This window comes from Sitophilus oryzae, unplaced genomic scaffold, assembly GCF_002938485.1.
Source record: "Sitophilus oryzae breed Bouriz unplaced genomic scaffold, Soryzae_2.0 scaffold_111_pilon_pilon, whole genome shotgun sequence".
Classification (NCBI taxonomy): domain Eukaryota; kingdom Metazoa; phylum Arthropoda; class Insecta; order Coleoptera; family Curculionidae; genus Sitophilus; species Sitophilus oryzae.
In genome coordinates this window covers 8,039,969-8,051,717 of record NW_022145749.1, presented here as the reverse complement: position 1 = coordinate 8,051,717, position 11,749 = coordinate 8,039,969, and the positions used below count along the sequence as shown (strand labels likewise).

Sequence of the window (11,749 nt, the reverse complement as noted above, 5' to 3'; positions counted from 1 at the left end):
ATTAAATCGTACTTTCAATAATATTAAGTAGGAGTACCAACTTCTCATCCCTAAGAACGAAAATTAATTAATTATAAAAATTAAGCAGGATTATTAAAAGTATTTTCAAAAAATATCAAAATTATATTTTCTAAATAGAATATGTCGTATATTATTACATTTTTAGTTCCACCAATTAAAATAAAGGTAAATTTGATCAAGGTTTACCCAACTTAAATCTTACCGTTTATGAAATATTTAAAATTTTGGAAAAATGCAGTAACAAATTTTAATGCTTCGTTCCTCTAGGCGTATTTAACGTTTTCAAACCAAATGTGTCCGATTTTTTATACCGGGTGCGTCTCAAAAGTGGCTCACCCCTATAACTTTTTTAATTTTACAGTTAAAAAATCGAGGTTTGGTATGTTAGTATATGACATAAATTAGGATTGATTGACATATTCAATTGTTTTCGGTCACTTCCTCTTTGACCGGAAATGACTACAACTTTTGATTTTTAAATGGCACCCTCGGTATTTTTTACTTTATTCGACAGGAAATGACGCTCTGAATAGAACGATATATCATATGTCTACTATTGACATTTTCGCATATGGTTTATTTGAAATTATACTTTGCGGTTCGTAACGAAAATTTGACTCGAAATATCAAGTGTGTGGTATCAAATTATTCGTAAAAAATGCTTTTTCCAAATATGCTAATGAGCCACTCTCGTTCCATTTGAAAAAATTGAGATATGTTGAAAAATACGACTGACCATTTTCTAACTGTCCAGGACAAGACACTAAAAACATTAAATGATCAAATCTATTTTTCCAAGGCTCCTTGACTAAGAATTAGTGTTTTTAACACAGCCATGGCACTCTAGATTGAATTTTAAAATACAATTTTTTATTAAGCAAGAATGTAAAAAGTTCACAATGTCATTTTCTATCGGAATTCTATTCAGAATGTCATTTTCTATCGAATAAAGTAAAAAAATACCGAGAGTGCCTTTTAAAAATCAAAAGTTGTAGATGAAAATTTCCGGTGAAACAGGAAGTGTTCAAAAACAATTGAATACATCAATCAATCCTAATTTATGTCATATACTAATATGCCAAGTATCGTTTTTTTATCACAAAAAATAAAACAGTTATAGGGGTGAGCCACTTTTGAGACACACCCGGTATTTACTAAAATCTATTGTGCTGTGTTGGTATATACTATTTTAGTCAGGGTGTCTAAAAATGTATTTAAAATAATTACTAAATTTAAACGACTCTAATTTGTTTGACTTAAATGGAACACCCTGTATATTTTGCGAACATTAGATGTAAGCTTCATTCAGAACCACCCAATTACTGGAATACATTAGTGGTTTCAATTAGCGTAAAAGTTAGTTCTTTTAATTTCAATTGTATTCAGAACGTCAAAATTAATGGTAGATATTTTCACTTAGTAGAAAAAGTTATTAAACTTTTAACCTTTCCACTAATTATACTTCAAAATTTGCGAGAAATGTCATTTTAGCCTTTGATTATCTTCCCTCAAGAGAAATTGGGGTTAGAAATCAAAAGTTGATTGTTTTATAAGCTAAATATTAGGATCTCTCTATGGATACAACTGACTATGCCAGCTGTTGCTAGGATGTACTATTCATTTTAATTGTGTTTTTTAAATATTGTGAATAATCGTAAACTAAAAAGTATAAAGTGTAATTGAAACCACTAATTTATTCCACTAATTGCGAGGTTCTCAATGAAGGTTTACAATTACCTATTAAATTGTATTATACCGTTGTTAGGCTATATCTTCAAGTTTTTGTAGAAAATGAAAATTTTTGTTTTCAAGACATTTTTTATCAATAAAATGTCATAAAGTATCAAACAAATCTTGACATTTTATGACATTTTAGATTTGTTTTTAAAACAAATAATAAATTTACGAAAAGTAACGATGCTAATAGTGCTAATATTTTTAACTCATTTGTTTAAAAATATAGAAAATCATTTAAATACGTATTTCTAAAAGAGTACCAATTAACTATGGCCATGATAAAAAAATCTGAATAAATATCTAAAGATGGGGAAATAAAATTAATTTAATTATTTATCTCAAATGTAATAAAAGTTGATATTTAAAGTTTGCATTTAATGTGGCAGAGTATTCCGCTAAATGCACAGGGTGTTCCATTTAAATTAAATAAGTTGGTGCCGTTTAAAAAGCTAGTAATTATTTAAAATTATTCTTCTTGATCCTCCTTGTGAGGGAATAGATCAAGAAATAGACGACAGAGAACTAAACGAAAACATCTGGAAATCAAAATATTTTAGGAAACAAAAATAAATTAATTATAAATATATAAACAGTTATTAATTACATCAAAAAAACTCACCTTCTTAACAGCACTTAAGGGACATAAAGGGCCATTACTACCGCTTTCCCGTTCAAAATATTCTAATAAAGTTGCAATGAGTTTTTTACGGCTATTAAACCAGCTTATACAGGGTGGTCGAAATTGGTCTATTTTAACAGAGAAAACCTATTTCCTGACTAGATAGAGCAAAACCGACATAGATGTTATGGGCTCGATTTCTGAAAACGTTTAATGGCCTAAACCGTTCATATTTTCACTGCCAACCGAGATACGGGGTCTTTTTGAATTTTTTACCATTTGGAAAATTGCCCATAACTTTTGTATTTCCCGGAATAATAAAATTCTGTAAAAACGTTCTTAAGGCACTTTTTTAAGCACAATCCAGTGGCGTAATCAGTTTTTCTCTGTACTTGCTTTTTTAATCAGAAATAAAAAAAATATAATGTTTAAATGGAAATAATAGTTGGCTATGAACTTAAAAAAATGCTAGCGTTTTACCCTTTCCAATGATATAAAGTTATGTGTATTTATTTCTAAAAATGAGAGAAATATTACGTTTTTTATCTTTGTATCGAAGCGGGCCTTGATTTTGTATTGACCTATTATAGTAACCTAATTATTTTTTATCACAATTTAATAGTCTATATCATTATTTATCTGCATAGTTAAAGACTTTTGAAAAGGTAAATCAACATTCTATATTAGTATTACCATTTACAATTAAAAAGCCAGGGTTACAACTGCACTATTAAATGGAGAATTTAGAGAGAATTGGATTGGAAATTAAAAGGCCTTATATATAAGGGAAGAACCATTGGGACGAGAGAAGAATTACAGAAGGCTACTTTTGGACTTATTACACCAGTTCGCCTAATAAATTGATGTAACTCTGTGCGCGAAAGATCTTTATTGTGTATTCAACAAGAGGGTGGCTCAGTTTGAACATCTTTGATGATTTTTTTTTAGAAAACTATATTCGTCACTCAAAAAATACATTTTTTTAGTTTTATTCTTTGTTTATTGTATCGATTTTAATTGTAATTACTAATACTAATATAGAATGTTAATTTACTTTTTCAAAAATCTTTAATCATGCAGATAAATAATAATACAGAATATTAAATTGTGATAAAAAATAATTAGGCAAATAGGTCAACACAAAATCAAGGCCCGCTTCGATATAAAGATCAAAAGCCTAATATTTCTGTCATTCTTAGAAATAGATGTCCATAACTTTAGATCATTGAAAAGGGTAAAACGCCAGCATTTTTTTAAGTTCAATATCATAGCCAACTATGCATAGAAAAAAATTGACTACGCCACTGGATTGTGCCTAAAAAAGTGCCTTAATAACGTTTTCACAGAATTTTATTATTCCGCAAAACAAAAAAGTAATGGGCAATTTTCAAAATGGTAAAAAAATCAAAAAGACCCCTATCTCAGTTGGCAGTGAAAATATCAACAGGTGGTTTACGCCATTAAACGTTTCTCAGAAATCGAGCTCGTGACATCTATGTCGGTTTTGCTCTATCTAGCCAGAAAGTAGGGTTTCTCTGTTAAAACAGACCAATTTCGACCACCCTGTACACTTCGCACTAAAAGAAGTTCTCAAGTATTCGCACTAAAAGAAACTCAACTGCAAGGTCTGCCAGTGAAAATTTTTATGCTTTAAGTGTCACAACATAATTTATTTAAACCACCAATACCAGTAATACAAAACTATAATGTCCAATCAAATGACAATGTCAGGAAATAAATAAATAAATGTGTCAACTTGACATTTTTTACAGCAGGGCTACCACCTGAATCCCCATCGGGAAATTTGAGTTCCAGTTAGTCAGGCCGGCGCCGAGTATGTCCATGGTTGGCAACAATGAATTTAAAAATCGCGCCCTCGATTATGTAACTAAAAGTTTAATTGGTATCAAATATGTTAGATAATATTGGCATATAGCTAGTTATAGTATGTCACATGTCACATTGATCATAAAAATAATAGAGTTGCTTCGAGAAAAGAATGGTAAGGCCCTGCTCAACTTTGCAGATAACTATAGATGGAATCTGATGAATCTGAGGTACCTTATAATCTAAATTAAATAAAAATATATACAGGGCTGTTCACCACATACGACACGGAGTATTGTAGCTAAACGATTAGATTTTTAAAAATTGTAAGTTTTGGGTTCGTTGAAGGACTATTAGAGCTACAATTCAAAAATATTTTTACAAGATACAGAGTGTCCCAAATAAATAAAAAATATCAAAGTTGTATTTTTTTTAAATGGAACATCCTGTATATTATTAAATTTTTAGTTTCTACGATTAAAATAAATGTAAACTTCATTATGTTTTATCACCCTTAAACCTTACCGTTTTTGAAATATTTTCAATTTTGTGAAATTGCAGTAAAATTTTTAGGGCTTCATTTCTCCAAGGGTATCAAAGTTTTTAATACTAAATTATGAATGTGTTACTTTTTACCACACTGTCTAACACACATATAAAATTCAGTTTTTTAGTATTTGGAGTAATTATTATTAATCAACGTAAAAACAGTCAATTAATATAATTTGAATACTGGAAACATATTAATTGGTTCTGTGTTCTGTTTAACAATTATTTAACCAGTTTTTAATTTTTTTCTAAAATATAAAAAAAAAATAATTTTCTACGAAAACGTGAAGACATATGTAAAAAAATGTAATTTAGTATATAAAAATAATTCAGTACAATATTTGGTTTTGAAAACTTAAAAACGCCTAGAGAAATAAAGCATTAAAATGTATTACTGTATTTTGACCTAAACGATTAAAAACCTAAATATTTCAAATACGGTAAAATTAAAATGCGGTAAACCTTAATCAAATTTACCTTTATTTTAATCGCAGAAACTAAAAATGTAATAATATACAGGATGTTCCTTTTAAAAAAATACAACTTTGATATTTTTATTTATTTGGGACACTCTCGTATGTAATATTTTTAAATTGTAGCTCTAATAGTCCTTCAACGAACTCAAAACTTAACAATTTGCAAAAATCTAATCGTTTTGCTACAATACTCCATGTCGTGTGTGGTGAACAACCCTGTATATTTCTTTTTGCATGTGTATTGTTTAAAATATACATGGCTACAAATCATTTATAGATACAATCAAAAGTTAAAAATGTTGTTCATTTCGTTGTAAGGAAATAGATATAAAAAGTTTAATTGTTGCTAAATAACGCATCTCTGCTAGAGTATAAAATTAATGCTAATAATCCTGTATATTTTACCAATTACTAACAAATTTTATCCTATATTAGCATATTGCAATTTCCTATTATATTCTAAATAAAAATTACTTAATATGGTCCTTGTGATGCAGACAATTTTTGCACCTAGCTGATTCAGAAAGATGTTAATTGTGTTACAATATACGTTAAACATGTTATTCCTTGACTGTAAATGATTTTAATTTTTAGTTTGCAAAAAAAGTGGGGTGTTTGATAGGGTATATAAAGTTAGAATATTCTACTATGCATCATTGTGAATTCAAGCATAGTCAAATATAATCTATTAAATCATAATGTTGTGTAAAGTAGCTGTGATATCTGGTCTTTTGGCCATAGTGCTTAGTGCTTCTGTTCCAAACCACACCGAAATACCAATTGTGTCCCAAGAATCAGATGTCCAACCAGACGGTTCCTACAAATGGAGTTACGAATCTGCAGATGGTACCAAGCAAGAACAAACTGCAACGTTAAAGCAAACTGCAAATGGTACCGTGGAAGCTATCCAAGGGTCTGTTACATGGGTCGATCCTCAAGGTGGACAACATCATCTGTCTTACACAGCTGATGAAAGTGGATTCCAAGCTCAAGGTGATGATATTCCAGTACCTCCCGAAGTGCCCGTTGCTATTGCTAGAGCTTTACAGAATATTACAAGTTCTCCCCAAACAACCACAATAACTTATTAAAGGATTTTTTAACTCCGAGCCTGACCAGGAAGAGTAAATTATTTAAAATCAGCATTTTTCTATATGTATATTTGGCTGTGTTATTAGGAATTCAAAATTAATAAAAACAGTAAATTTTATTATGTTTAAATTATTTTCCGTTGTATTCAGGGTAAGTCTTAAATGAGTGCAAATCTTTTTAGGTGTGATATACTTCGAGACCAGGAACACGCCTATGAGTTTTTTAGCGAAAAAAAATTAAAATTTTTTATTTTTCGAAAAAAAATTGGATTTTTTTTAATTTTCTAATATGGCAACATAGGTATATTTAGAGGAATATAATAAATTTTCAAGTAAAATAACTCGGCTATTTCGGATTTATTTGAAACACTGGCAAAGATAAAATATTACCAAAACCTACCAGCCCTGAAAATATTTTCATTTATTTAAGACTCGCCTCGAAAGAGATATATGAAATATCTCTTCCGTATACCCCATTAAAAATTTTGAAATACTTTAAATACAAAAGATGTTCATTTTTTATTGGATTAAATATTAGGCATTTGGGTTTAAAATGGCGCCCTAAATAGCATGTTCTACATTACTTTTTATTTGCCTTTTATCTTGTGTTCTGTAGAGGTTCTATATTATAAAGCTTATATACACCCGGATATACCCGGAAATGTCCGGGTTTTCCATGTGTGCGTGGTGGTCCAGCCGAAATTTGAACAAATGTCCAGGAAATCTAACTGTAAAAACAACTCAACTTTGTTGAATATCTTAATCGTTACGATGTCACATATCTACTAAAACGACATTGCACTCGTGGATGTAAATTAAAAATAAGTGTCCATGTATATTCTTTTTGTAATTTTAAAGACTTAAATTTTTTTGAATTGTATTATTTGTATTGTGTATTTTTTGTTGTTTGTATTTTTTTGTGATTTTGTTGTTTGTGAGTGCTTTGTCGATGAAGCTGTTTTGGCTTTTTGCACAATAAAGCGTTGTTTGTTTAGACTTTTCTTTGGGGGGGGGGGGACATCTTAAATCCATTGTTTATAAAACACAATCTACTGATATTGATGATCTTAAAAGGCGAATTACAGCAGAATGCCAGTCAATTCCCGGTGAAATTTTCCGAAATGTTAGGGAGGTGTTTGAAAACAGACTTTATTACTGTTTACGGGAAAATGGACAACATTTTGAACAACTTATAAAATAGGGCGTAAGTGGTGTAACCTAATCTTCTAATCATTTGTACTACAAGGAGATCCATTGCAATAACTTTTGTGTAAACACTAACCTGAAAACCAAACTCTGGCACGTTTAATTGTTTCTGCACCTTTGAAACGCGATTATTCGGAAACCTCTGGATAAAAAGCAATAAAGTAGGATACCACTTGACCCCCATTCCCATTTAAGATTGTAAAGGTGACATCTACCTCTCCTAGGGGGTTGAAAAAAAAGGCTAAAAATATTCATTTTAAGTGTCCCCCTTACAAATACAGCATGCGGCCCACTAACTCTGAATCATCGGTTTGTAGTCGGAAACTCTACGCACTGCGCTCTGGAGACATGTTCGATTTATATTCAGTACTAGAATTTAAAGAACTAATAAAAATATAACATCTTCTTTCAATGCGCAGCAGGGAACGCAACGTTTACCGGCAGCCAGACGGGCCGCATGCTGTTCTATAAAGCAGAGTAAAAGATATATCAAAGAGCCAGACGTCTTAAAATACTTATTGCTGGAAAATGTGATGTGCAACGGTCAGTAGATATTTAATTTACCAACACAATTAAGAATTTATTAATGCCAAAACGAAATAGTCCTCCGTAAATGACAGAAAATACAATTTACCTGTGAATTAAAATGACAGAGAGCAACTCTCGCTGTCAGGTATATTCTCCTTAGACAATATTGCAAGTGAAGTAGCTGCTTGAACACCCCGTATATAAAATACACAAACCGGAATTCCACAAAGATGCGACTTAGTGACATCTATCTACCAATTTTTTATGGGATTTTTTTTTTGGAATGACGATAACTTTGTATTTTTCTTTGTATGCTAACAAAAATGTTAATAAAAATCAATCATTAAACCCGATGGGAAAGTTTTTCGAAACAGTATGTATATTATTTAAAAAAATTCTAACACTAAAACAAAATTTTAAGTATTCATTATTTGCTATAATGTCGAATGCAAATTGCTAAAATTTTTAAGGATAATTTTAAATTACCTCTATTACGAAATTTATTACATGGTTATATCTATATACCAAAAGGTCAAAATATTAATGTTATAAAACTATTCACAAAGATGTTTTAACTAGGCAGTGAATTAATAAAATTGCACTATTGCAACTATTGCTAATTAGGAGAATATTAAAAACATATTGTAGATATTGTAAAACTGCTAAATTTTTGAGAGTACTTACTAAAGGTAAAAAATGTATACTAGGGATAATGTATACTAGGGTTGGCATTTCTGGCCTTGGGTGCCAATTTTCGTGTGTACGAAGAGTACGGTCAATACACTCAGTTAATTATCATGTAATGAATAAAGAAAGAAGAGTAAGTATTTTCCCATATCGTTGATTGAAGAAATAATGCCGGGACCCCATCAGCCAACACGCCACGCCACACGACCCCATGCTACTCCACGTAATGAAGATATGTGCCTATGTTTTTCCATTTAATTACATGTATGCGTACACACTAGGCAACACGCCACCCCACGTCACGCCATCCCACGCAATCACACGTGTGTCGGAAGTCGGGCGGTTTCTAATGGCGTTTTCGATTGGCAGAGCTAGAGCGCACGTGCGCACTCAGTGTATTTCCATCTTTTATTAATCAACGTAAAAAATAAAAACAACAATACACTGAGTGCGCACCTACTCCGATCCAATTTTCGATTTGGTTGTGTCATGGTGGCCGTAGGTTGTTTGGCTTCCGCCTTGTTTTCTTTTGTCGTTGCCTTCGTTGCTAGTTGTTTGAAGGTAAGTTAAAGTGTAATAATAAAATGTGGCGCAAAGATACTTCTAGCAAATATTACAAAAGGGCAAATATTCAAATTAAGCGGTTTGAAAGAGCTCTTCAAGAAGCTCCATACCCTAATCAAAATAGACAGCCTGCTTCATTTAATCAGGAATCTTTCCTTCAATCTTGTAATGATCAACATAGCACATCAGATGTTTCAGTTCTTGATTTACAGTCTGAAGATTCTCTGCCACATCTTGTCAATAGCGAAACTGAAACAGATAACCCTCGAGATAACTTCTGTTGTGTATCTTAAAGTGCGGAATCATCAGATGAATTACATGACACTGCCACATCTAATGTGACTATCTCACCTAGCACAGTCACAACCTCGAATGATTGAGAATCGGCTCATTCAGTTTTTTCAAAACAGAGGCAAGAATTAGATATTTGTATACTTAGTTTTCTTTTTATATTTTTTAGCTAGAAACAGTTCGAGAATAAAAAAAATAAAATATCTATCAACATCCAATAAAAGACAGAGTGCGCTAAGGGTGTAGTTGCCGGACCGAAGCCAGACTCACGGGTGTATCAAGACATAAGGGATGACCCTGTACCTGTGTTTTTATATTAATAAATATTTTAAGCTGACTTCCATTGAATTATTTCTAATTAAATTCCTAGGTCGTATACGTCGTTGAAAAATGTACGTCCATAGTACGTACATTGTATGTCCATAGTACGTATATTGTAGGTACTTTCGATCATTTTACATCCAGTTTTGGTCCGGAACAAAACATAAAATACATTAAAAAACCAGGTACTTATATAGTACGTACCGTGGCTGTATGGGTTTGGCCCACCCTGTACATGTCATAGTGTTTCTGAGAAGCGGCCGCGCGGCCCCTTAATATTGAGGGCAGAAAGTTAAAATAAATAAACACCAGTACCTACAAGTACAACATTTTTTTAGATTCTATACTGAATCGTTATCTACCACATTTAAAGAAATATACAAGATGTCACATCTAAATTAGCATATCTTTTAAAATGAATTAATGGTGTACTATTATTTAAATCGATGGAGCAACTGCGTTTATACGAGAATTCATATTCTCAAAATTGTTACCCCATTGTAGATAAAAGTATAACATCGACCATGAAGCACTCAGTATATTTATGTATTCTCCGGAAATGAAAATTTACATTTATATCAGCTTGTTTCACGTACTAGATTAACAGAAATAAGTTTTGTACTGTAGTTGACATAGCTATCAATTACGGATTGACACGATTGCATGTTGGGATTGACCTTTGCGAGCGTGTATTATTTTCTTAAGTAATGCGTGGTAAAGACTCATCATACCGTAAAAAATTGCAAAGTCGTTATTTATTTGTGTACATATATAATTGTGTTTAAGAAGTGACGTACTTGAATCCATTACAAAACGAGAAATTAAGAATGATTTTTGTTCAAAGTTGTTTTTTGTTATTTTTGTTCTCAGTGGTACTTAGTACTTAGTAATACTTTTGAAATATACAATCTTTATGGTAAATTACATTATTATTTATTGTTAACGGGTATTGCTGAATTAATATATTAGTATATCGGCTATATTTTGGTTTCTGCGATAGAGCCATTTAAAAATTATTCTGCTAATAGTAAAATCAATTTCTAGAATTTCGTTCTTATGACAATTTTAGAAATTTGGGAGCACAAACTCTAACTCATAGATAAAGGAAATAAATTTAGATTTGAATGATCGGCTTCCCGCTAAACATATAATTGTTTTGGGTCGCATACGTTGTACGGGATCTAGCGCTGCTATAGCGGTTGCTACGAACAACCGCAAACAAAGCAGAAATAATTTTCTCTATCAAAGTCAGAATCATCAAGAATTATAAAATCTTTCAAAATTTAAACCGCCCTCATTGAAAAAATACCGAAAAGTGTTTAAAGCGCCCATTCTCAAAGTAATTATTGCTATCTTGTGAGTAATTTAAATCTAATTCACTCAAACTCGTGATAATTGTGAAAAAGTGGCATTAAAAATTAAATAACTGTGTTGTGAACTGTGAACTGCAAAAACCATCGTGGATTGTGGCATTACGTCGGTTTCCAATGTTTCATAGGTATTTCACATAAGAAAAAAATTATAATAAATTTGAATAAATAATATCTGGCCACATAATTCCGGACAAAGCCGAACCGATCCGAAATTACCAAAATAGTGTTTACATTGTCCTTATGGATACTTTCCAATAAACTTGTTTCATTTATCTATGCTATAACCATTGCCTGGAAACTTATATGGTGAAATTTTTATAAAATAATTTAGTACTCACTAAAAACACGGTATGTCGCTAGTGGTAGGAAAAATAATTTTTAGAGGTTACTAGTTTATTTGGTTGCCTGTGATATGCATATACAGTGTGTTTCCTAATTAATCTAAAAAATAAAAAATCG

General features: G+C 31.2%; 1 protein-coding gene across 1 annotated transcript; it reads left to right on the top strand.

Annotated features, from left to right (window-relative positions):
• The first annotated feature begins 5,870 nt into the window (after nt 1-5,870).
• On the top strand, nt 5,871-6,439 carry LOC115882917 (endocuticle structural glycoprotein ABD-4-like). The gene has a single exon (XM_030901189.1). The coding sequence runs from the start codon at nt 5,928-5,930 to the stop codon at nt 6,318-6,320; it is 393 nt and encodes a 130-aa protein (XP_030757049.1). The 5' UTR covers nt 5,871-5,927; the 3' UTR covers nt 6,321-6,439.
• The last annotated feature ends 5,310 nt before the right edge of the window (nt 6,440-11,749 follow it).